We start from the raw sequence: 27,083 nt of genomic DNA, 5'->3' as shown, positions 1-27,083 counted from the left end.
GCAATCATCACGACTCCAAAGGAACTGAGGATATGTTTAAACTGGGCAAATAAAAATGCAGATTTATTGTTGGCGTCTCTGTAAATTTTGCAATTTATTAGTGTGAAAGTGCTTTTCTTCTTCACAGTATTATATTAGAATTGCGGACCAACACACACAACTCTAAATTAAGTTTTAAATGGAAGCTTTGCAAGGCAAAGTGCAGTGTACCAGGGACACACGTTATGCTAATGCCTGTTTGGGCTGCACTAGGGCCAATGCTTTGCCTTGACAGGTAGAGGTATGGGCTTCATCGGTATTAAACTGCTCACTACTGAAGGATGTTGAAATAGTAAAACTAATTTCTTCCTTCTACTCATACCCGATTTTGTAAAAGTACAGCTGTTAAAAGAAAAGAAAGTCCTCCTGAAATACCTATGATATGAACAATCTGACAGGACAGGGCCAGAACGTGCTCTGTGAATCAGCAGACAGTATTTTTTACCAACTGGTAACAGGAGTTGGAGAAGCCAAGTCAGTTTTGTACCACAATGAGCAGACTGGCTATTCAAAACAACCTTCTACCACAGACAGCTGTGAGAACTTTTACTCTGTCACAAGGTATTAACAGGTAATAGCATTTTTTTTTTTAAGTAACAGGAGGTAAAGAAACTTTGTTTTACTCCCATCAGTCAGCTGGGCACGCTTCTGACTGTAGGCTAAGAATTCCCCACTTCGCCTGTAACCATACCTGGTGAGCACTGCTCTGGGTCCTCGAGCTCTTGCGTGCATTTTATCCAACACCATGTGCTTTAGTTTCTGGTAATACACGGGGCCAAAATAGATATATGCTTCCAAGGGCTCCCTGAAGGAATAAAAAAAGAAAAAAAAAGAACACAAAAGAAGATAACATTCACAGTTAGCACACATTTACCCTAAGAGAGAGACAAGAGTGCCCAGGCTGGCACTGGGGACTGAGATGAGCAGGGTAAAAGGACTCTTCAGAACTGCCTTTAAGCACTTGTGTCAACTTGGGAACATCTGTAAGCAGCACAGAGGGTGTTACTCATTTCTGTGAGCTGGATTAATGGCTAAAGACTTCTGTCATCCCAACCGTAAGAGCAGCATCAGCATCTGAAGATCAGAAAGCAACAGCTGAAAGCACTCAGTCACTTCCCAGCTACCACCTTCAGCACTCCCTAAGAACAACTAGATTTAACAGAGAAACTCGGCACTGCCACGGATTTATTTTTAGAAATATACATGTATGTGCAATGTAAAAACAAGCAGGAGACAACTTCCCATTCAGGCATTACTGACACGATGCAGTGCTATTCCAAAAGATGCCCACCTAGACAAATAACAAAATATAATTAGACATTTGGAATTTGCACACATATTTGGAACTTCCACGCATATTTGCCTTCAAATTTCATAAAAAATAAATGAAGTAGGTGAAATTTTCCTGGAAGAATACAAGTATCTAAAGCAAATCTCTAAATAAAGTAGTACATAGCTAAAGTTCGGGGCAAGGGATTTTTACAGCAAGATTTTATTCTCCCCCAGGAAACAAGATTAGACAGATTTGTTTAAAAATGTTCACAATATATTAACAATAAAACATTTCAAATGCTGCAATATGTCATAAAGAATTTATGGAATATGGAGTGGGTAAAGTGAATAAAATCTGTCTGAAACAAAAGGCAAACATATGGAATAAGTTGGTAGGAAAAACTAAAATAAAACAAAACAACAGAAAACCCAACAACTTACAACAGAGAGCAAAACTTACTCCTTGAGAAGAAGGAGACTGGGAGAATAATAAAAATAGCAGGAAGGTAGGATTAAGATGCATTTTGGAGGGGCAGGCATGTGGAGCCATATGGCCTTTTCCTGTTCCTAAACTATCTTACGTTCTTTGAACTCTGTGTCTCAGAAGCTGGTCTGATCAGCACAGCAGGAAGTTTGCAGATTAGAGTATTATGCCAGACTGAATCATTGTGGAATCGAAAGAGGGAAAAAAAAAAAGAAAAAAGAGCACACACAGAATATTCCCAAGGAACAGACACCTGCTTCCAAATCCATATTTTACAGTACTATTAAAGACAATATGAAAATGCTAATCTGATTCCGAGCAGATATGAGAATTGCTGCCAACAAAACTTGAAATTTCTTTCAATCTCTCAGAAGGAAAACCTTGATTTTACTTTTCTTGTCATGCAGAAGAAGTTGGGAGATTTTCATGTCTACTACAATGGCCATTCACGTTAGAGCCATGCAAATACTAATAATTCTTACAGTGTGGAACCACAGAACGCTTTTAAGAAAAAAGAAGTGCCCCATTCTTCAGCCTCTTGCCTCCATCTCACAGAGCGGTTTGTCAATAACAGAAAGTTCCTGAGCTCCGAGACATAAGCAGCTTTTTCAGATGTGCCTCAACAGGATTTCCCCACTCCCCTGAAACATCTAAATCTATGCAGCAGATTCTTACCCGGTGATACCAGATGTTACGTAGTCCTTCCCTAGGTAGTTATAACCATGGCGAATAAGATCTTCACACACATCCTTAACTTTACTGCCTCCAAAAGCTGTTCCATAGTGAAACCTGCCATCGAGCACCCCAGCCTTTCCAGCCAGGAGTTCAATTAACTTTCCTACCTGTGCAAGGAAAAGCAGAGTTAACAGCGGGCTCTCCAGTACTGGCCAGAACATCTCTGGGTCAGTCACAGCATTGGTTAGCCAGACAAAGAGTCTGAGATGGCAACCTGGGTTACTGCACACAATTCAAAGAGTGGAAGAAACCCAAGGAGGTCAGGAACTATGCCTGTGTGAAGGGGTGAAAAACAGACAGTGTGGGATCCCTTGAAGGTCTAGAGTCAGGCAGCCCCATTTTTTCCACTTGTCTGAAAAGTGAGCAGGGTCCAACGTGGCCTTCTGCACTGGGAGACAGCCGCAGAGGTTAACACGCTAGAGAGCAGCAGGGGAAACAGAAGAAGCTAACAAAGACAAAAAGACCAGAGGCTGTACCAAGTGATCATGGAGGTCCCATATAAAAGGCCAGGCTGTAATTTATCTAGCACAGCTCGGCATCACAGGTACGAGCCTTGCATGAATTCCAGGGAGGCATGTGTAGTGTAAGGAGTTATATAGGTCGGGAACTATGACTGAGACTCCTCTCCACTCTTCCCCTCCCAGTCTGCCCCCAGCTGGCCTAGCGAGCATAGCCAACTGGGAAGGAGAGCAAGAAATTTTCAAAGGGAAAAGGTGCAACTGAGGTACCTGGTTGCTTTTCTATTAGCTCGATGCTGAACAAAATGAGGATGATGCACAAAACAGCCCACATCCCTACTTTTTTACAGCAGGATGTTTCAAAATATGCCAAACAGATGGCTGACTACTCATAAGAGAGCAAGCACGTGGCACGGTGACTGCAGAATATTCTCAGTGTGACCGCGTGGTTCAAATTTTTTGCTTCTTCTGGCTAATCCACTTCACTTTCTTTTTTGGGGAACACTGCCTCCTGAATCACGACACAGCCACTAACCGTCATACGCGATGGGAAGCCGTGAGGGTTCATTATGATATCTGGACAGATCCCTGTATCGCAGAACGGCATGTCCTCCTGAGGAACAATCAGTCCGCACACCCCTGCAGAAGAGAGAACGTTTCAATTCACAAACAGCAAACCACCAGCAGGGCTGACGCTCATCACCAGATTTTTCTTTAGTGTTTTCCTCCTCCTCTCTTTCTCATGGATCACTTTTTACCCAGATTCATTACCATGACCAGTGCTCGCAACCTGCAGGCTAGAAGAGAGCCCTTGTGACAGGACTGGCGAAATTAGCATACCCTTACATAATGCTCCCAGTGATTTGTGAGCTAGCAAATTAGGGAAGAAAGCTTTAGATACAGTTTTCAGAGGCAACCAGAAACTTTTGACCAATCAGTCTGGAATATCTCAAAGGAGACGCAGTTTTTAGAGCTGATACTGTAATTTCTTGGGGGTGGGGAAAAAGAAAGAAAACAGGTCTCTGTTTACTCTATCATCAATTCAGAATCTCTTTAACGTACTCTTTGTTAATTCTTAATCTCTTTATTAATACTTAATAAAAACAAACGAAGTCAGGTTTTGACAGCAACTGAGGGGAGATTAGGAGAAAATACTAAAACTGAGAACAAAAGGACGTTTTTTCAGGTAACATTCATTTGCTGAGCAAAGACTGCTCTCAATAAATTACCAAGTACAGTCCACTCCTCAGACTGCTTGTGTTTTGTCAGTCAATGAACAGAAATTGTACCTTTTGGAAAAAAAATCAAGAAGTTTTTTTCAGTCTCACCAGATTACTGGAAGCAAAACAAACAAACAAAAAGCCAAACTCTAAAGCTACTTGTGCCACGTTAAACAGAAGCACAAAAACTTGTTTCAAATAGTCTATCATACATGGTGAAATTTTCCTTTCTCCCCCTTACAACCGTGAATTCTGCAGATTAAAATACTGCAGCTCGAAATGACCGAGAGATCTAACACACAAATTCAGGTGCTAAAATGCAGCTGCTTAAGCCTGCGCTCCTTTGAAGCACAGCTACTGTTTCAGCTGGACAATTTCTTCCAGAAGCCCTCGGAACTGAAAAAGCCTGCAAGCTATTTGAGATCAGCCTGCTGCAACTGCCAGAGCACGTTTTGGGAACAGCCTTGGAGCGGAACAGCCTTGGAGCGGAGGGGGCTCCTGGATGACTGAGGGTGCGGGTTACATCCCTAAAAAGGCATCCCCCGAGCAGCCACTTCACAGGGGGATATCGGCGTCTGCTCAGGAGGGAGCTCCTCTTCCACTGTCCAAGCAAGACAGGGATAGGTGTACGGGACAGTAGTTAATAGAATGAGAATGGTAAGCATGGGGGAAGGGGGTAGGAGAAAAAAAAAAAAAAAAAAAAAAAAAAGGAGCGGAGTGTCTGGGCGTGGGGGTCATATTTAGTTTTTGAACCTATTGAAATTAATTTTCATTGTTCCATTATGATAAATCAATAACATCCTTTTATCCCTCCCCACCAAGCAGCAATCGTTTGCTGAAAATGAGAGAAAAAAAAACACCATCTCCTGTGTGCACAGTTTTTTTTTTAATCCTAAAATTATATGCATAAATACTTTGTTATGTAGATATTATGGCATGTATATTGTGCCTTATTCCAATTTACTTCTAAGAAAGCATTAGGATGCATCTGGACTTCAGGGCACCTGTAAGCCAAAAATTAAATCTTAGCTAACTTAAAATTACTTTAGGCTCTGAAAACCTTTTATATGCCAAGCCGGTTCCCATAGCAGACAGCCACTGTGTTGTTTGTTTTGTGTGAAAGTGAATGATAAAAGATCCATGAAATCGACACAGAAAGGCAGAACAGCAGAAAGAACTGAGGGCTCTCCATCATAGCGGCTTCTACCCTCCGCTGACTTGTATAACAATGGGACCTACACACCCAACTGCAGATCTAACACAGCTGTGCATTTCATTAGATGAAGAGCACTAGTGACACAAGTAAATAATTAACTTATTCTGGTCCGCTGACTGTGGTTATGAGACCAGTCATAGCTGACAGATTTTAATACAAGTTAACACAAAGACAGCATAATGAGCTTAGAAGTTAAAAACAAAATATTTAGACAGAACCCAGCAATGTGAAGCTTGCGAGGCCATTTATAAGTTTCTATTTTAGCAAGAAAAAAAAAAGAAAGAAAAAACGAGAAAGCTGTAAAACCTCAATTCTAAGCTTCTGTATTTTAAGAAGGTGCTGAATTTAGGTAACAGAGATCTATACAGCACGTCCATCTGTATTTAGGGAACGGGACAGAGAGCAGATTCCTCTCCTCCATATTTTAAGAAAGAAACTTTCTCATAGAGAGCTACTTAAAAAGCCGGACACCCTTCCTGCACACAACATGACTTCTAAAAGCAAGTAACTGCAACTCGCTTCAAAGTGTAAACTTGATTTCCTTTTGCAGTCACTTTCCTTCAGAAGCTCTTCAGAGATTAGCTCATGCTTGCGAGTCTGCTCTGGAAGCTCCCGAATTTGCCACTCTTTTTCATCCCCGATTGTTGAGCCAGGGTTTGCAGCAGGGCAGTAAAAGGCCAGCCTGCCGGTTCTGCATTGCTGAGCAGCTGCAAAAAAAAGTGATCAAGTGAATTAATCCGTTATAAGTGGAATCATCACTTGGAACTGGCCAATAAAACAGTAAAGGAGAAAAGAAGAGGCAGGATTTAAGACAGCCTCCAGTTCCAAATGTTGCCTTGTGCAAGTATGAACTGCATTTCACTGAGCTGCCCAATATTCCCCATATAATATTCATAAGCAGGACACAAACTAGTAGGAAACTTTGCTGCTCTGTGGCTCTTCCTACAGGTTTTCAAGATTTGCTGATTGTTACCCACTTAGATACCATATAAAAATTGTTCCCCAGCTTTCACACAAGACATACAAAATAATTTGGTTGCATTTCTTCTCCTCCCCCTGCACACGTTTTTACGTGCTGCACCCAGAATTCAGCAATACGGCTGTAGACTAAATGCTGCATGATGATGGGCCAGAATCCGCTCTCAGCCATACACTCTGAAGTTTTTGTTGAGGACCAAAATCAAACATTGACAACCAGAAAAGGCTGCAATTACTTTTCTAGATAAAACAAAATGCAAAGACACTTTTTTTTTTTTTGTGTGGACTAAGTAAATATCCAGCAGCTTGCTACCTCTCATTCCTTCTCAATTGAAGAACAAATGGAATTTAGAAAAAAAGACACCGTATATCAATTTCATAATGTCACCTTAGAGGGAACATCAGTGACAGTGCTGGCAAATTCTTTTAAGACAGCTCTCTCTATCAAAAAAAAATAACCCGCAAAGCCATGGTTCAATAAACATGGCAGTTCATTGCAAGGATAACAGTTTAAATTAGAATAAACTTAAATTAGATGTCCACAATGCTTTAAAATGCAAGTATCAAACAGACATGGGCAGTGTTTTTTCGCTGCTATTGAATGGCAGCCAGTTAGTGCCAGCCCTCTGACCAGGCACGATGGCTCTGTCCTCACGGCTATCTGCACCAGCACCTCAACACCCGCGCACCTCCACGAGGCCCTAAAGGAACACCAGGGTCCCCTCACCCCTTCACTTTGGTCCTTTAAGAGTTTCTTTCCCTAATCAGGAGAAATTCACGTTTCCAGAATGCGTGCCCTTTATACGGTTGCCTTTACGGTTTGCTGACAAACACGACCCCAGACAGACTTGTAAAACAGCACGGAGGGGGCCGGGGGGCGGCGGGGAGGGGGCAGGGAGAAAACAACACTATGGGAAAGTTTTTCACCAGCTATGGTAAGATGCCTTCTATACGCACACATGCCAAATGAAAAAAAATAATCAAATAAGTCAAAACAAGCTAATATAGAAAACTAATTACTACCAGCAGGAGGGACATTAGAGAGCAAAGGAGACCAAGTGAATAGAAGCAGCAGTAATACGGGTTCCTATCAGCAAGACAAAAAGCAGCACATTACCAAACGTCCCTGTTTGTTTATTCTAATGATAGAGCGGTAAAAGAGTGAAAACTAACTCAAAGGTGTCTGTTTTGGATTTACCAGAGTCGGCAGAATTTGGAAATACTCCTGAGAAATAAGCCGGCATCACCCGATGAAGAAGAGGTGCAGCACCCTGTACTGCGGGCAAGTAACGAGCTGATTGTCGAATATTAATAAGGTTAAACAAAAAACGTAGATCTGCTTCGAAACTCTCTAATTGCATGCTGCGTTGGCTAAGTAAGCATAAAACAACTTCAGAAGAAAAAAGTGCTGCATCACATAAGCTTTGTTCAATATTGAATCATTCACTGATCTATCATATCACTTGCTACATCCCATTTGACATAAGAGGTAAAGAACAGAATTAAAATTAACAGATAAATAATGCATAAGTAAACTTGATTAGTTTTCTTATTAAAAACATCACTCTAAATGAGAGGAGGTGCTAGAAGACAATACAGTTTGTACACTGCTTTCCCATGAGCTGCTGAATGGTCTGATGTGATAAATTTGCATAGTCTGAAGCACACAAAGAGCTGATTAATTGAAACCCTTACAATGCTTCTGGAAGCAGCTATTGTAAAACAATAACCATAGGAACTTTACAAAATACACATGGCTGAATGAGTCAAGAGCTTAATAAAATGTGTGTTCAGGATACACTATTTGGAAACAGAATTAGAGATTTTTATTCTGTGCCATAAAATGCTAAATCACCCTAATTTCAGAGGTTCAGTTGAGGATTTACTGAAAAGGTCAGAAGGTTACCTGTTTGCTGCTTGAGATAAAAAAAAAAAAAAAGCTGTCATCTTCTTCTTAAGACAGCACACTGAGCAGCAGTTTTGTTAAAAATAAATGGAAAATCTGTAAGAGAAGTTTTAATGACATTCTGGCATCTCATTTCCTCATATTCAACTTTTGAAGATGAAAATACGGTGAGAAATTCCTACCTTTCCTGCTGCCTAATCAATACTAATCATCTCGCATTCCTGCAGTCAATAACAGCAAATTCTTTTTCATATCGCTTCAACCATTTAATGCCTACAAACCCACCGATGTTTTACTAGAGATAAAGCAGCAGGGCTGACTTGGAAGGTGGGAGAATGACACAAGTAACAATTTAAAACGAACATCTTAGTTTACATGCTCTGCTTACGTGCACTGTACAAGTGCCACGGAAAGGACAAAGTTGTTCTCAACTATAAATTCAGGCAAGCAGGAGGCAGATGCTCAAACTAGCAAAAAATTATAGAAAGTGAGATCAGACTTTGGTAGAGAAACGGTATTGTAACGAAGTTTATGGCGTTGACAATGCTGTGAATGGATTTTGTTTTGACACTAGAGAACGTGGTTCATTTAGGAAAACAAAGGCCATCTTTCATGAATTTAAACTCGCTTCCTTGTCTTTAGAGTTGTTTAAGTGCAGATACTTCAGAAAGGTTTAATCCTTTATCTTAGATCTTCAGCTATTAAAAAGCTTCTGTTTGCCAGTTCAAACAATCTCTTGCTTAAATACAGTTTTTCCACTCCTCAGGAATACTGTTCAGTATTGCTGCTTAGTTCTGTGATCTACAGGACCTTTGTTGGAGGTGTTAATCCTTTTTCACATGAGAGACTGAGAAATGTTCTTTCAGAGAAGTGATATATTGCTTTTTTTCACATCAAAGGAGCCCAACTTTTTCCTCATTGTGACTTGTAGCAAAGCAAGAGGAAATCTGGAAATATAATAATTTAGTTTGTATGGAACTCAGATGAGGCTTCTTTGGCTTAGCAATCCTTTAGCCTTCTGTGCTTTGAAAAGTGAATTTACTTGATGAATACGAGATTAAAAAAACAAAATAACAAACCAAAAAAGTTTCTTTATCCTTCTAGAAAATATATGATGCAATATAGTTAAAACAAAGACCAGCTTAAGATACATCCTCTCTGGTAGGTATATGTTGGTTCCTGAGACATTAGAAGCTTAAGGGCTTTATAGACTAAAGGCACAGTCCCAAGCCCAGAGATCTTACTGCAGCATTCTGGTTGAAGATGAATATTGAGATAGAGCAAAACATCTGCTGGTGAATCTCAGGACACAATGCGATGGCCTAACTTTCCTCCTCACCACGTGCTTTGTCGACAGGTCTTGAACTGAAGGCTTTAGAGGCAGTTTGGAAGAAGTGTACTTAAAACATGGACTTGCATGAAAAGAGGGTGCAGTGGACAGGCCAGGAAGTGGTGACCCTTGCTGATACGGTGTTGACACGGGAGAGGGCACAAAGAAGGTAGCAAATACAGATGCAGTGGCATAGATCTAAATTATTACAGAGGCCTTCAAAATCTACATGCATATTTAGCGAAAGGCTCTTCAGTAACAAAAGGCTAAAGCTGGTTTGTGAGATTTAATCTGTTGTATCCCAGCCACTTTCTGATTCTGTTACTCCACTTCCTTCTGCCCCAGTCACACAGTGTACCTTTAGAATACAAATCAATTTGGAATAGGTGAAAAAGCCCATGAAAAGAACTTGAGAACTGTGGTTCGTGCAACCTTATATTTTGCACATATTTAATTGCTTTAAAACTATCCTATTTCATGAAATCAGTTTCATGAAATCAAATCTCATCTTCACACGTTCCTTCTAAAAAATAAAAATACTTCACAAAAAAGATTGACAACACAGGAAGGAGAGAAACATGCTTGCTTTCCTTCTTACTAAATCAAGGTACTTGTTAGTTTAAGCTCATCATAGGTTTAAATGGCTCTGTGAAAGGCTTAAAGCTAACATTCACAAATTAAACTTGAAGTGGTAATTAGCTGCATTCGGAAGATGAGAGAATTCAAGGCTAATTAAAAATTCTCTCAATAGAAAATATTAAACTGTTAGTATTATGACTTGTGTCACATTTGCCTATGTTCTTCAGATACAACTGATCCTTCACTGATTTGGTGTCAGAGAAAGATGGTACTAGCTATATTTTTAAATAGCTAACAAATTATTTTTTCCCTTTTCTTTTGATGGCTTTTGTCCAGTTCTATCATTGCCTGCAATCTAACATTAATGGCAGTATCCAGTTCTCCACTGTACGCTGAAGTTGCAAAACTGTAACCTCCAGCAGTGTCAGTATATTTTTCTTGGTATCTAACATATTTATCTTCTCCCCTAAGCACATTTCTCCTTTCTGTTATTCTTTGTAACATCTACTCTTATGATGTACGACAAGACAATGAACTGAAAGGTCTGCTACCAGTATAGGTATGTACTCTAGAAGGATGTAATAATTTTGAATAGGTCTCTCCCCTGATCACAAGAGATTGTTAGAGATTGATGTACTGGACAGCTAATAAACACACCTGCAAAATATGTAACACAACTGTTGCAACTGTCCCACTCTTACCCCTCAAAAAACAAGCTGAAAGGGTCATGTGGGATTCCGAATAACTGATGTTGGCTTATTATCATCATAGGTCCAAAGCACAAATGCACGGGACATCAGCCATTCTAATCTGATACAATGCCAAGCAAAACTGTGGGTGCTCCTAAATGCTGTAGGGAGCTTTGAGATGTTGTTTTTCATTATCATGGGACTTCCACAGGTATTTTATTTTGGGGAAAAAAAAAAAAAAAGTTATTGATATTCTGTGACTTTCCCGACATTACAAAAAATACTATGAGATTCCACTACAGTGATTATTAGTAGTTTCTACATTTGACAATCAGCAAGAGTACTCAGTGAGATGTCTGTCCTTCCAGACCTCTAAAATGAGCTTTCACTAGACTGGGAGATGCCTTATGTCCAATTAGTGATAAGGTCCTCTGCTACCTAAAGCCACATTGTAGTCTGCCTGACACTTCTGTTTCCTTCTGTCACACTTCTGCTTCCCCCTTCTCCTCCAATGGGTTCTCAATTTTTGGATCACCCTTTTTCTTTCTGGGAGGTGTGAAAATCAGTTTCATGTAAATGCTGTTCAACTGTTTCGATACGTGCATATCAGTAGCCCAGGCTAGGAGAATATCTTATTTGCTTACATTTTTCATGCATATACATATTTATCATGATGAATCTAGTAGCTTCTTTACTATCTTGTGTAGGCTATCTTTTTATTCTAATGAGAAAAAAATGTCATGCAGAGTACTCATAGTATTGCTTATGTAATGCAGCACTTTAGCTGCAATTTATACTGATAAGGTGAAAGGACCAATTACATGAAGTTCAAAATATGTAAAGAAATGGAATTTGCTATAAAAGCAGTCATAAGCTTAAAAGTATTTCACATCCTCATTATGTCTCAGATTTAAAAATTATTTGGGAGAGAATCCACAGGAAATCTTCCTGAAAGAGAAGGAAGGAATGGGGCAGTTGAACCATCCCAACTGCTCAACTCGTTGTTTGCCTCTTAAGCTAACAAGCTTCCCCCTCATTTACAGAAACTATCCTATACGGTAGTTGTGCAAGAACATGACTTTCCCTTTAAAATCCAGTCAAGAATGAACTGTTTCTTTACTTTTTTGAAGCCTTCCACTGGTATTGGTTTCCCAATTGCTTGGGCAATCATTGGTAAATACTTCAAAAGCCATCTTGAAAATATAATCAGGTAAAATGTTTCAGCGCTTATCAGAAGAGTTTCTATTTCTTAACAACAGCAGAAAAAATGGCAGGATTTTTTTTAGAAGAGAGTTTCAAGAATCAAAGTTATGTGTCCAAGGGAAAATACCTGCACCACTGGAAAAGTCTTGGAAAGAGCTGGATGTACCTGAGAAAGCCTGTGTTCTGTACTTCATTGAAAATACAAACAACTTGAGGCAATGTAACAGCATACATTTTGATCAAATATTGCCTTTCATACCCATTGAACCTGTTCAACTGATGAGTTTGCTCTAGGTAGACGTCCTATCACCGAACCAAGAGGCTACAGACATGAGGATGACAGGGGTGCAGTCTCCCACTTCAGTTATGCCAGGCCACCTCATTGCCACCGATGCTTATGTACTTACATAGCTTCAGAAATCCAGAAAGGACTTTAAGCTTGACTTCAGGCTACGTGTGAATAAAGAAGTGAAGAGCAGGCATAGAGCACTTTAGATGTGTATTCTCACTTGCGCCTGGGGTCCCTCTATAACCAGCTACTCTTCATACCCCTCTCCAATCACACATGCACTGAATATGCTGGAGATGATTCTAGTTTTAAGCTTCATTTAAGAGAGCTGTATGGCTGGATACTGCCTGTGTACTGGTGACATTTGTTGCAGTTCCATTTCATTGCGCTGGTTCAGATCCTCATACAGATTTTGTGCAAGGACCAACTCTCTGCTGCCTGACCCAGGGCATATTTGCCCATAGAGTTCCCTGGTTCTGCCCCAAGAACACGGTGTGAATCAACACAACATGCTCAAAGCCACCATGAGCCTGGGACTAGAGCAGGACCAGTGGTAAATCAAGGGTACACAGTGCTGCAGGGAATACTTGCAGGGAGCTCCTCCTAACATAAAGCACTGTCTTCTACGTTTCTCTTGACAAACAGAACACTGCTCACCGAAGGCCAGTTTGTTTGCAAGATGGCTGCAGTCAATCATAACAAATCTGAACTAATCAATAGAAACATGCATGATGATAAATATAGTAGGAATAGCCAACGTATTCATTTTTCTTAAATATGTAGCTTACCTTTCTGCCCATGACGACTGCTAAATTTATCCCCAATTTCTGGACGTCTAGTTTGCCTCAACAACATTTTGATCAAGAAAGCATCCTCTGCATTTGATGAAATCATTACTTTTTCAATATAAGAATCAGTTGCACCTTTATAGCTAATGAAAAAAAACAGAACGTGAGTTTTACATTTATGAGCCAAACACAAGTTACAAACCTAGGTATTGCTAAGTTTCTGGCTAAAATGTAGCTTTCGTGGAACCAGAGAGTTAGAGCTGAAGGAGGGAGCCTAAGGAATATACTGAAAGAATTTAAAAACAAAATAAAGGCATAATATCCTGCTGTAATATCACATGCAGTTGAAGAAATGAACCACAGGCAGAACACAGTATGGGGTACAAAAAGAGGTGAGATTAGAGAGTCCTTTCGCAGGAATTGCCTGACTTTATGTGGTAGAATATACAGAGACCTTGGGAGGAAAGTTATAAATAAATAAATAAATAAATAAATGGTATCAGCTTTTTGGCATCTTTTTTTTTTTTTTTTTTCCCCCCTACATATTGCAGAATGAGAGTATATCAGATTTCAATAACTTATTTAGGAGATTATATTATCTGTTGTTCCAGTAACTATGATGCCTAAACTCAGAGCCCTGGATCCACGTCCTTGTCAGGCAGGACTACTTCTTTTCTCTCTTGACAATTATATTGATGCCTCACGTCTTTAGTAGCATTTTGTACAAGTAAACCTAGAGCTTTCTATTGGTTATGAATTGCAGAGAAGTACAGAGAAGCTGTTTCTGACTTTCTGATCTGGGCGCCTATTGCTTGCCTTGTCCTCTGGTAATTTAGTAAAGTGCCAAGGACATTCACGACAAAACAGTGAAAAAAACTTCATGATTATCTAATGTCAAGTTTTCATCTAACACCTCTGAAGCCTTCTCCCAATCTTTCAGGATGCAACAGGAAAAACCTTAATTGGCTGTCCCGTCCCATTCAGTGGTGACTTGGAAAAGGACATTTCCTTGAAGTGGCTGAAACGAGCTGACCGTTAGTCTCTGAGATAGGAAGGCCTCCATCTTTTGGCCTCCTGCCTGGCAAAGAAAGGGCTGAGCTCTGGACATTTTCTGTGAGAGCCAATATGGAGGAGATGCACACCCTCACTAACCACACAGGTCCTCTTCCCTCCCACTCATCCTGCTTCTCTCCTGTTTCTCCATTGGTTCATCCATATGTGACTCCTCTCCCTACTCCACTGTCTTCGCTCTTTCCTTGGTTTCTCCTGGGAAACAACTAAATGATTCCATATAAATACAATCAGGGCGATTCCTTGTAAAGGGCTGTCTTTCCTCTACACCACCTTCCCCAAATATAAAGGTATGACGCAACATACGTTACTGGCACGTCTTTGTACTGTGGCTGCTGAGGCACACTGCTTCCTTCCAGAGGTGTCTGAGTCACAGTTGGCATAGACTTGTTCACAAGGACTTGCTTGTTTTCTACTTTTTCTCCTACAACAGACAGGAAAGAAAACACCATTTAAATATATCTGGCCACCTATGTTAGAAATACACTCTAGGCTTTAAAATAAATTATTCTAGAAGACAAACTGCACGGAACATGTCCAGGAAGTAAGTCATGTTATATTATTAAATATTGTAAGGAAATCACTAAGTTCATACAGCAACAACACCACAAAAGACTGGCGTCATGCTGCTTTCAGAAAGTAGCATTTTTAAATTTTCTATTATTTTTCTATAATTTTCTATTCAAATGTTGTCTACTTCAAAAAAAAATAATAATACGCTAAGTATAAAATGAGGTGCACAACACACACTAACAGAATGTTAATTTCTCCTTCAGATCTTGTACATGCCACAACTAAACATGCAGTTTGACATACCAGGAGAGCAGATACCATCAGCATCTAGAATTTCGTGGCGCCAGATTGGTTTACGGGTAGCTGCGTCCAACATCGGACCCATGACTTTATCAAACGTCTGATTCGTGTAACGCTTCAGTGTACACTTCGCATTCTTGTATACGAGACACCTTCCAAAACCTAAAACATAACACAAACTCATCTGCCTGGGAATTCAAAAATGTTTTACAGCATGTTATCACAACAAAGCAAGAATGCTAAAACACTTGCCGAGCTACAGAATATAATATCTTTTGTAATAGTCAGATTATTCATCATCTTGAACACGCAAAGCATTGTACAAAGATACCTAGTAGCTCACAACACATCGTGCATGCTGTCTTTTTTAGGACACCAGACTATGGTCCGATTCTGAGGTTGAACTGATGCCTTTCTGATGTCTGCAAACACGTGCACACATCATTTTTCTTATCTTCGGTGGTCCACAGGGAGACACACCATAGAAGAGATTTTAACAGGATGAGATCAGCACCTCTTCCTTTCTGTGGTTCTAAGAAACCTGAACTTTCACTCGTATTTGTGGTTGACGCAGGCTAGCTTACCAGGAAAGCGCCCCTTGAAGGTTTCATATGATCACTCCGTGACTAACTTTTTGTTGTTGTTGTTGTTTGAAAGAAGTCTAAATTACATATAATTCATACACACACACACACACACATATATATACATATATATAATTAGACATAAATAGGGTTGGTTTGTTTAGATCAGAAAAGTAGCATCTCTGGAAATTTCTCTCCTGGTGCAGCAACTAGCTACAATACTTAACACTTTTAATCATATTTAGAATTCCAGGCAACTAAAAGCAGGGCTTTCTAATGATCCTACATTATCTTAGTTCATTTGAGAGATGGTTGTGGCCACATACAGTACATCTATATCTTTAGATTACGCCAAGTAAGTCCTGACAATCACCACAGCTCTCCCTGTAAATGTTACCAGTCTACCAGAAAAGAAAACGTTTAGTTTTAAATCATGCCTGTTGTTGTTTTCAGAAAAGGAGGCATAAATTAAATGCAGCAGACATTAATGCCAAAGATACATGTCTAGGAATACTAGTATTGCTGCCTAGCAACTAGGAGGAAGGGAGTAATGGGGGGGGAGAATAAAGTCAGGGAAGAAGCTGATTCTGGCCACCCGAAACTACGACCAATTTGATCTCACTGCATTACGTCTTCTCTCAAGGGATTTTATTAGGGGGAGGGAGAGAGAAAGGGAGAGACACTAAAGTTTTCAGGCAACTCTCCTCTAACCCCCTGCAGCATTTACATAAAGCGCTGAAGATCTGTGGAGGCAGTGACACAGGCCAGAGCGGCACAAGCTTGGATTTCACTTAGTTACTTCCAGTCAGTGCTTAGGCACTTTTACTTAAAATACACTGCACAGATTTTTTTTTTTGGTTTTGAACTTCTCTCTGAATAAATACTGCAAGATTTTGTTTTTGGCAATACTATTATTTTCCCTCAGAAAACAAGCAATGCTGTTACTGTGCCCTCAGAGCATCACGATCACCATGGCACACAATAGCACATCTTCCATTCCTTTCCTGAACGCTTTCAGAAATCTCGTTTCATCTATTGCTTTCATTACAGATGATAATGACGAGACGCCTGTTAGTAATGAAGAAAGGCTCAGGTAACCAGCTAAAAATCAAGCACCACAGAACATTTTATCCGATACCTTGTATTTTTCGTAAGCTAAACGTTTTCAAAAAGGGATCATTTATCCTTTCCGACTTGAGGTCAAAAGCTAGCCATTTGTTCTTTTAATACCCATACTCAAGAGTTTTTTCACGTGTTGGCAACTTCACCCTACTGTTGCAACCATGGAATTACAATCGCTATTCATGCAGAAAACAAACAAAAGCACCCAGAGCAGTTTTGGAATTCAACTTCTTAATTGGAGATGCACTGTTTGTAACAGCAATAAAATTTATTGTATGATAACACCATGAGACAACAAAATGATTAAAGCACGCAGTAGAGCACACAGCAGAGAAGTAGGAAAGAATTGATGGTGCTTACCTCTGTCCAAAGAGGCCTTGTTTAAGACGAGAGCATCTTCAATATCGTAACCACTGTAGCTCATGACAGCAACTGTGGCATTCTGTCCTGCAGGCAATTTCTCAAAGTCTATCAGTTCAATTGTTTTTGTTTTTACCATGGGCTTTTGGGGATAGGCTAGAAGATACATCAGAGTATCTATCCTGTTTCTTTGATTGTATCCAATTGTACCTGTATGTAAAAAAAAACAAAAAACAGTCTGAATATCAGTGAGTCTCCTAGAAATATTTTAGCTAAAAAAAGTATCAAAGTGCAAATGCACCAAACCACAAACTGAGGAGTTTTATCTAATAATACAAATTCTTCATGAAAAAAGGGGGAAAATTCATACAAGGGACTGACGCGAAACAACTTTGTATTATTAAATTCAAATAAAGCTCTAAGTGGCTTCTTGTTGTAAGCTTCTACAAAGATTTTCTTTTTAGGGAAAATCTGAGCATCAAGACAAAAATAACAAGGAAAGAAATCAAAGTAGTGTTCTGTATGACTGAATGGAAATAAGATTATTATTTTTTTAAATCGTGACACTGAATAACTGTGTAAGCATGAAGATTGTTGTTACAATTCTAATAATCATAGGGTTTGCTCTTTTTATGAGAGGTGAAATCGTGTTCTGGTTCCAATCAGTGTTCTGTTTCAACATTTCATCAGAATCAACAGAAAGACTCCCACTAAGTTCGAGAGGAGCTCTGGATCAAGCTCTGCGTCTTCCACATAGCATATGCTTCCTTTTTCTGGGCAATAATTAGTTCAACAGCAGCCTGTGTTAAGATCGTCACAAAGCATGAACAAAGCATACAGTTAGCAGCAGCCAAGACTGATTTACTTTCTGAAATTAGAGGCATCATTGCGAGAAAGACTACAGTAGAAGTTCACCCACAATATATTTGTCTTTCTACATGAAATTAATTTTAAATTTACGGTTCAGAATTCAGTCCTTTGTATAGACCTCCCAGCTTGAGACCGAAATTTTTGGCCCTGTCCCATCAGACTGCCAAAGTGTCTTCTGAAATCTGAGGAAAAAATAATTAACGCCCAGCAGGGAAACATAAACTGTTGTGTAGCAGAACAAAAGTTAAGGCAATCGTATGTTATTAGAGTTTGCTGTACCAGGACTATGCTACGCCTCAAAGCAATTAAGAAATTATAGCCTGAAAAGTTAAAGTTTTAAAGTTTTAAGTACTAAATATTCTGCAGTACTTGTGCTTAGGAGGTAAGTCTTTGAAAGCCTTTCCAATTTCTCCTGCAATTTCAAAGGATGGCTATTATCAAGGAAAGGTCAAGCAGCCTGACTATAATGAAGACTTCACACGGCCAGAATATAACACAGCTGAACACAAATCTGCTCTCAGGGAAGGGCAGCTTCGTGTTTTATATACACATACGTGCAATTTCCAACTGCCTGCATTTAGATAAAACGTTTAGAAAACCAGATATCTAAAACCTGGCAGCATCACAGGCAGTTCTAAAGACCTGGAGAAGGAAATAAATTCATCGCAGAGCAGTATTGCACAAGAAGCAAGATCGTAGGGCCTGGATTCAACACTGAAGACTCCCCCAGACATCCCCCAACAAGATCCAACACCTGAAGGTCCTCTTACTTCTGATATTCCCCTAGCCTAAGCATAAGGCACTGTTTCACCGTACTTTGATAAGCTAACTGTTTTTCCCACCATACAGCAAGTGAAATCTGCCAAATGAAAAAGAGTTTTACACCACTCTTTTCCTTTGCACCTAGACTGTATAACCTGCATGCTTGCAGGACAGGCTGTCTGCTGTGCAGCTTATCTTAAAAGTTTTAGACAGGTACACGTCGCTGGTGTTACGAGAAATCACACTCTTTTGAAATGCTTGCAACATTTACCTCCTCTAGGATGCTTATACATGCTATGGTTAGGGATGCTATGACAGGATGAAATCTAGAGTGTCTCATCTTAGCACAACTTGTGCTTTTATACCCTTGTAGCAATCTGAGGAAGTCCCTAATATGTCAAATATTACAGACAATAAACTGTTTGGGTAATTTTTCTATAATTGAATGCTGTAGCATATCAGATGGAAAACGTACACATATAGACCAGTGGCGGATATCCTACCAGGAAAGAATCTTATTAGAAGATGATTCAAGAGCAGAAATGAAATAAATTACCCCCAAATCATGGCATACATCAGCAACATTTGTCCTAATTGCTAGGATTTAATGGTTACTCATATAATGCCTTATCTAGTCTGGTCTAACAAACCACAGTCTAAAAAAAAAAAAAAAAAGCAATCTGCTTATTCAAAATTAAGGAGCAGCTTTCTTCAGAGGACTGGTGTGTAGGGACGAGACCTCTGTGTGGGTGTTGAAATGAAGCAAGTCACTTTGGCAAGTCAGCTTTATTTCTGTGTTCCCTCTGAAAGAACGGAGCCCTTGTTTGCTTCGGCCAAAGAGCCGAGCAAAAGTAAAGTATAATTAAACGTCACCATAACAAACCCTACTCACAATGACCCACATTTAAAATTATCACAACAGCAAGAACAATTTTTTTTCATTGGTAATTAGCCCCGTTTAAAGCATAACACACACAAGGTTGACCTGGATACAACAAAGATCATTTTCTTGTTTTTGTTTTTTTTTTTTTTTTTTCAGCACTTGCTGTATTGTGGATGCACGTGTGCATTCTTGCCTTTTTTTCAACCCCACTTCCTAACCCCTTTTTTTTTTTTTTTTTTACCTTCTAACATATAGTTTGATCATTCTTCAGTGCAAAGCAATCATATAAAAATACAATCTATTGCAACTTAGCATAAACAGGACAGCGTTATTCTGATGCAGTTTCCAGAACAGAAGCATTTATCCAGTTCTGTTGTATTACTTCCAACATCCATGTTAATTTTTGTTGTGAAATGTAATACCAAAATTATCTACTTAAGATACAATCCCAAAGAGCTATTATTGCATATGCCAAGAGAAGAATTGCCACACTTCTGTATTTCCCCCAGTTTCACCATGGACTTGTTACCATTTTATCCTTTTATATGAGCCCAAACCAACAGAGAAAGGAGCATCGGTTTTGAAGGCTGCACTGAGCCTTGCAGTTGGGCTCCAGCTCAGCTCACCGAGATTTTCCCATTACACGTGTTAATCGATCTGGACATTCAGCGTTCGAAATATTCGTTTCACCACGGAGAGATTAAGAAGTCAGTTAAAAAGATGATGGGGAAGTCTGGCTCATTTCTGCCCCAGCCCTCCTGTGCCTGCTGCCGGGGAGAGAAAAGCTGCCCAAAAGGGACCAAGTTGTACAGCACAAACGCTGCTCTTCAAAGGCGAGAGGCAGAACTGAGCCCTGGCCACAAAGCACCCAGGGCCAGCTGTGAAGACCAGCACCAAGCAGTTTTGTTTTGACGTTTGTTTCAGCTCCCAGCCCACTGCCGAAGCCTTTCACGATGGTGAGAAAGCAGCCACCTCCAGCACTCGGCTCCTCGAGGCACATTTATCTTCGCAACTCAATTTTAACCATTCAACTGGTTGTAGCACGAGGAAAAGCAGTCTACCAAGAGCTCTGCTACTTCACAGAAGCAAAGAATGTAATCCTACAACATTTTTTTAATATCAGAGAAGTTGCTTCAACACAGACGTGCCTGCAATGATATTCTTGCTCACCTGCTGCCTTGCCTCAAATATTCCCTGCTCTTTCAGAGGCTGAAGTGAAAATGAGCATCCCAAACCTCCTTCCCTTACTCAGACTTGCGTTATGTCATTTGGGATAAAAGAGCAGCGTGCAGTTGGGCTATGACAGCGTACAGCTTGCTTCGTGTGCCCACACAGCCGCTCTCCCAGATGAGCCTGTGCCTGTGCAATGTGGCAGGTTCCTGGCAGGAAAACGGGTGCTTTCATGTCTTACAGGCTCTTGTACAACGCCTCACAGCCACAGAGGTACAGCATGTAAAACTGACTCGTTTCTGAAAGTTAATGTGACTGAAAAGCTCCATTTAAAATTAGGTCTCTAATCACAGGCAACATTGATCATTTTAAACATTATTGGAGCAACACGTGGAATTCAAACAATAGACTCCTGTATTTTAATCTTAAATACTTCTCAGATTTTAAGCTTCTACAGTTACTTTTGTCTTGAAGTGTCAGCCTTCAACTGCGAGCCTTGCAGCTGCTCTTGTATTTGCCACCTAACCCTACCTTTTCTTCAGTCTCTGTACATCCAGCAAAATATGGACAATTATCTATGCCAAAACAAAGTGATTTCATTTCCATTTCATTTCACTGTAATCCAGTTAGTTTAACTAAACTAAGCATAGCTCCAGTCCTCCAACTAGATGACCTATTCTGCCCATGAAAGAGAGCTATTTTTCAATAATACTTAATATTATCCCACAGAAACACTCATATTTTAATGCTTAACACTTGTCAAGGATACTGGATTAGACCTCATGGCAATTCCTGATGGCTACCCTTCATTTACACGTCCTTTCACACCTTTCCCTACACTTGATAACACTAAAACCAAGCCAAGCCTGTCCAAAGCTGTGGGCACTGCCCTGCGAGGTGGTCAGAGGGGGGTCAGCGCTGAGTAGCACAAGGGCCTCCTCTCTGAGCCAGAGCCCAGGGACTTGCTCTGTGCCCCTGGGTTTTGACAGCTGAGGACTTGGACATGAGTCTTTCCACGTGGCCATGTGGGACCTGGAGCTGGTCTGCAATTTTGGAGTGGGAAAAGAAAGAGAGAAGTGTGAATAGTTACATAAAAGCTTGGCATTGGAAGCGCTGTGTCACATCCTTTCATAAATAAAATTCAGAAAGAAGCATCTGTAACCTGTTTCAGGATTATCTTCTAGGTCGCGTTTGATCTCTAGGTGTAGAGAAAAAACTTTTCTGCCCATACGTACGGCCACTTAGGGCATTTTTTTTAATAGCAGTTATTACAAAAAAAAAGGTTCAGGTGCTTGAAGATACTCGAGGCACAGCAAAATATAACTCAGGTCATGTGCCAACTTTTCAAATATACTTTTATCTAGCTGCTTATTCTTTGAGTCAGGTGTTTTGTCATAACAAACTGAAACAAAGGCTTTTTTTATTGCTCGAGATATTCAATGGCTTTTGTGTTCCTAGCGTCAGCAGGAACGTCAGAGGATTGTATCCAAGGAGCTAAATGTGCAAGACCTAGGGTCAAAGCAGCTGAATACACCAACCTCAGAAAACACAGACAATGAATTGCAAATGACACTCAAAACAAAACGGGAAAAAAACCTTCACACAGAAAACTACAAAAGAACTCCACAGATACTGAATTGGCTTTCTGTACACACTGATCCTGCTTAACTGTGTGTGGTAACCAACCAAACCTTCTGAGACTAATAGTCATAAAATAGAGACTTGGGGGTGGGGGGAAAGATAATGGGATGGGGGAGAACTGTAAGGAGAAAGATTGCATTGCCCCTCTTTTTTTTTTTTAATTTAAAGGGGGGACACGCATCTGTTGCTATTTTCTGCTATTTTGATGTGCTGACCATGACAGTTCAGCACAAGGCAGTTACTTTCCTGTTAATTCTGCTGCAGAAGCCTTGCGAAAGGTGCAGTGTTTCAGTTTCAGACAGACAGCACAAACCAAATGATTTAGTAAACCTAAAAGAGGTGGTAGGTTTTTTTTTCTACTGTAACTCACAGCTTCCAAGCCAGCCATCAGCACAAGACCTAAAACCAGCAGGTACAGCACAAGTCTGAATACAGCTGTCCAAACCGAAGTACTGCTGGTCAGGTCCTTGCTGGGACTCACTCTGGCTTGATCACGGGCTGTATGATTTTGATGCTTTAATGTTAGTTTAGCTATGTGGTAAAGGAAGGATTAGAACTTACTTTGTGTTAATTACCCACCACAGCACATTTATAAAGCTTCTTTTTTTTTTTTTTTCTTTTTTTTTTTTTTTTTTTAAAAATGACCAGCTACCACATCATAAAAAGATTGAAGTGATCAGAAATTAATTTTGTTTTAGTCATTTTGCTGAGAGGCCATTACTACTTGCCTTCTTCATCCAAAACAAAGAAAAAAAGGCCAAAACCTAAACTGCTGCTGTGGGAAGTGGTCAAGTAGTTAAGCCATTCTGTAAAGTCAATATAACTTATTTTTATTTTTAAGGACAACTACTCAACTATTCAATGAAAAATCTCTTCTCTTTGCGCTCTGTCTCACATTGTGAGAACACTTTTTTACTCTTTTTATCTGGAAATCCATAGCACACTGAAATATAAAGAGAAAGGAAAACCACACTGCCAATCCTCCAGTTATATTGAAAATTTGAAAGTCGATTATAAAACAAACAAACAAAACACAACCAAGAAAAAAGAAGAAAACACCACCAAGAAAAAAGCTACAGTGCCCTATTTTCTCCAAATTTTAAGCATTAGGACCTGCAGATATGGTCTTCATTCAGGAAAACTTTTTTTTTTTTTTCCTCTAGCATTTTAGAGGTAACTTTTCATTACATCATCTAAACTAAGAAGTGTTCTCTTCCTGGCAAAGCTTTTATGTTAACTAGGAAAGAATTTCTCTGTTTTGTTACTTTCTCGACATAGCATCAAAAATTATCTAACACTCCAAAACAGAATTAAAAAAATCTTACCCATTGCTTGTTTCCCCATAGCACACTGGTAGGTGTTCCTTGGGGACTGGTTGTGGTGAGGATACGGAATCAGACCAGCACAGACACCAAGAAGCGTGAAAGGTTCAATCTCCAAATGTGTTGTATCTCTTAAAAGAAAGAGCACCAATTATAGCAGGCTTGTGAACAAACAGTAACTACCATTTATTTATTTTAGCAGTATCTCATAATTCTTCCATTCAATTCTACTCATGAAAATGTAAGCCATTAAGACCTCAAACCATGGATTCACTATCCTATTTTTTTCTCTTTATACTTTGTTTTCATTTTAAGTGTTTCCACATGAAAAGAAATGAAGGAGAACAAATTTCCCATCAGGGAGAGAAAAAGCCTCTAGGTAACAACAACCTGAAGGAGCTCAGCAAGACAATAAAATTTCAGTTTATACGCTAAGTCCTAAAATGCCTTAAGGAATGTCATCTCGTGTAACAAGAGTATTCTGCATCATTACCAATCTCAGAGATCTAGAAATCCACAGGATACATGGAAGGAGGAGGAGCAAGACAGATTCAGGTATTAGAAAAGAACAAAAGTACAGTCTTAGTTTTCCAAGTCAGTTATACATGTATAGTATCAGTTAGAGAGAAAACATCTGTGCCCAAACCAGATCCAAAGCCATGAGAGATATGCCATAATAAAACACTATTTGAAAAGCTCTGCAAATATTTTGGAAGTAATTATGTTGTTAAAAGGCGCTACCGATGAGAAATAAAAAGACATGGACAAGAAATAGACTGAGAGATAAGAAAACAAAATTCATTCTACCTGGCAGGAGCTTCAGAGGAGAAAGCCCATGCTCAATAAAGACAATTAAATCATAGTGTGCACTGGGATGCAAGTGGAGTGACTAATAACTAAGGATGGAGTGCACAATAAAGCTTGGCTGGAGCAGGTCTGCTTTTTAAATCAAGATAAGCAACTAGGAAATAGGAAATTCTGAAATGAAGCTAATTGTAACTGAACTTAGAGCCACTGTTTTTCTCCACTTGATAAAAAGCAGCTATGTTCATTGAAGCCTGCCTTAAGAAAACAGAAATGGCAGAATCCCAATTGCAGGTAAGTAATTCCGAAATGGTCTCAGGAGCCAGTAGTAATCTTGAAGCATGGACTGGTCTCCCATTCTGCAAAATTTCGCAGAACTATTGACACTTCTCAAACAATAAACCAAGAGGCTTAAGAATGTGCTGACAGGGAATTTACCAAATTTCTTCAGAAAGTACCAGTGCATGGAATTACATACACGTTTTCAAATGGAGTAAAATTCAACACAAATGTTTTACTGTGGAGATCAACCTTATTGCATCAAAAGAAGATGCTATATCCTACTATTTTAGGATGTACTTCACAGTGCTAATGAGAGGACTTCAAAGTTTACAGAGCAGTTCAGTTTCTGCAAGTCAAAATGCCACTGCCAGAAATGGAACCAAGAAAGGAAGGCAACCTTATGAGTCTGAAAATAAGAGTTACAAATGGGTTAGGAAGAAATTGAACGCATTAAATAGAGTCAAATCCTCCAAAGAAAAAAACCCTTAATTGGATTGGAAAGGCAAAGAGAGGATACCGTAGCTAAAAGAAGCCTACATTACAAAAGCAGGAATGTTAATGGGATACTTCACAATAGCGGATTGTAGCAGTTGTATTAACAGAACAAGTTGTACCAACATGGTTGCGCCATTTAAAATGCAAGATGACCAGCTGGGGGAAGGGGGTACAGAAATCAGCTACTCAAGGTGTAGGAAGTATTAATACGAAACATAAGGAACAATATGCTCCTATGGTGTGAGCTCAGATACTGATGGCACTGTTAACCACAAGCACTTAAGCTAAACTCAAAGCAAGTTGCCAGACAACACAAGAATCTCCCAAACTTTAGCAGGTATCGTGGAGTCACTTCCTCACACTGGATTTTCTCCTGTCTCCTCCTCCTATTTCTGAGTAAATAGGAATTTCAGGTGATGTGCTCCCATTAATCTTTCTAGCTGCATTAGGTATCCAATAACTTAAATTTTTCAGCTCTGATGCTTTATGGAAGTTACTTAATTTTGGCACAAATGACAGCAGTTGTGTGTGCTCCTATTTGCTCATGTATACAGAAGCCAGTCAAGAGCATGCAAAAGTGATAAAGTCTTCCAAGGCCTGGGCAGGAACAAGTCAACTTAATTAGCAGAGTTAATTCATTTAATCTGGCAAAGGTTAAAGATAACTGAAGGTCTCATCCAGCTCCACTGAAAATCAATGATGCATTTCTACTAGCTCCCATGAGTACTTGATCAGGAGTACATTTAGAAAATGCATTTCCTGCATAAATCTACTTATCAAATGTGTTACGGAGGTAAATTCTGACCTCTAACACACAGCCTTCAGTTCACAGGATATAGTCAGAGCAATACTAAAATAAAGGTAGGGAGATAGGAGGACTTCAATATCCTTCCTTTAGCATGGAATCTTTAATCACAGTCAGAAGCTAGAGGGAACACCAGAACACCAGCTCCTTCATATATGCACAAACCAGAAAAATCCGGGAATCTTCCTAAATGAAAAATACATGCTGGGAATGAGTTTAACAGGTGGTGAAGAATACACAGAATGATACAGACATTTTTATCAAGGCCTATCACACGTTCAAAAGTCAAAGGGAAGGTCTCATTACAACAACTCAGGCATTTAATGTAAGTTTGTAGTCTAGGATCCCTATACATCAAGAGAGAATTTTTGCAAAGGACAATCATGACATCCTAAGAACGTAATTTAAAAGAGGAAATCATTTCCCTCTAAATTTAAAATGTATAAAATTACTTACGATGAGCAGCCCCACGAATACAAGAAAAACAAAAAAGCCACATCCAGAGAAGCAAATGATACACCTTTAAGTATTTCTTATTATTGAGAGTCAGAAGCAGAAAGACATTTCCCCTGAAAATAAAACGCGAACCACTTTTTGTAACTCTCCTGTGGATAATTTAGGATGTGTGTAAACAGATTTCTTTATCTTTTATCTGGCATAGCTTCAATCATTAGCAAGGGAGTCAAGCGTAGGTGTGAAAATAGTGACATTATTAATACACTGGTGTTTTGAAAAGTTGCCCCCTGAAGGTTTTTCCTGTACCAGTGTTTAGTCTGAACGCATACTTACTTATTAATTGTATGTTCATAGAGTGCAATGTTACAATCATTTTCTTCATTCACATCCAAATATTCAACAAGGCCTTCATGCAAAAAGTCTTCAAAATTCCTATAGTTAAATTAAAAAATTACAG

The 27,083-nt window shown here is 39.5% G+C and overlaps 1 protein-coding gene across 1 annotated transcript in view; it reads right to left on the bottom strand.

Moving 5' to 3' along the window:
• POLR3B (RNA polymerase III subunit B) overlaps nucleotides 1-27,083 on the bottom strand; it is a 75,055-nt gene that overhangs the window by 10,248 nt on the left and 37,724 nt on the right. Inside the window, exons 18-26 of the mRNA XM_084497979.1 lie at nucleotides 26,960-27,058; nucleotides 23,788-23,915; nucleotides 17,137-17,346; nucleotides 15,074-15,232; nucleotides 14,564-14,681; nucleotides 13,187-13,329; nucleotides 3,524-3,627; nucleotides 2,471-2,637; nucleotides 731-844 (exon numbers count right to left, since the gene is read on the bottom strand). Of these exons, the coding sequence (XP_084354105.1) occupies nucleotides 731-844; nucleotides 2,471-2,637; nucleotides 3,524-3,627; nucleotides 13,187-13,329; nucleotides 14,564-14,681; nucleotides 15,074-15,232; nucleotides 17,137-17,346; nucleotides 23,788-23,915; nucleotides 26,960-27,058 (1,242 nt within the window). The remainder of the gene's footprint in view (nucleotides 1-730; nucleotides 845-2,470; nucleotides 2,638-3,523; nucleotides 3,628-13,186; nucleotides 13,330-14,563; nucleotides 14,682-15,073; nucleotides 15,233-17,136; nucleotides 17,347-23,787; nucleotides 23,916-26,959; nucleotides 27,059-27,083) is intronic.

This window comes from Aythya ferina (genome assembly GCF_964211825.1).
Source record: "Aythya ferina genome assembly, chromosome: 1".
In the NCBI taxonomy this organism is placed as follows: Eukaryota; Metazoa; Chordata; class Aves; order Anseriformes; family Anatidae; genus Aythya; species Aythya ferina.
This window is presented reverse-complemented; position numbering and strand designations above follow the sequence as displayed.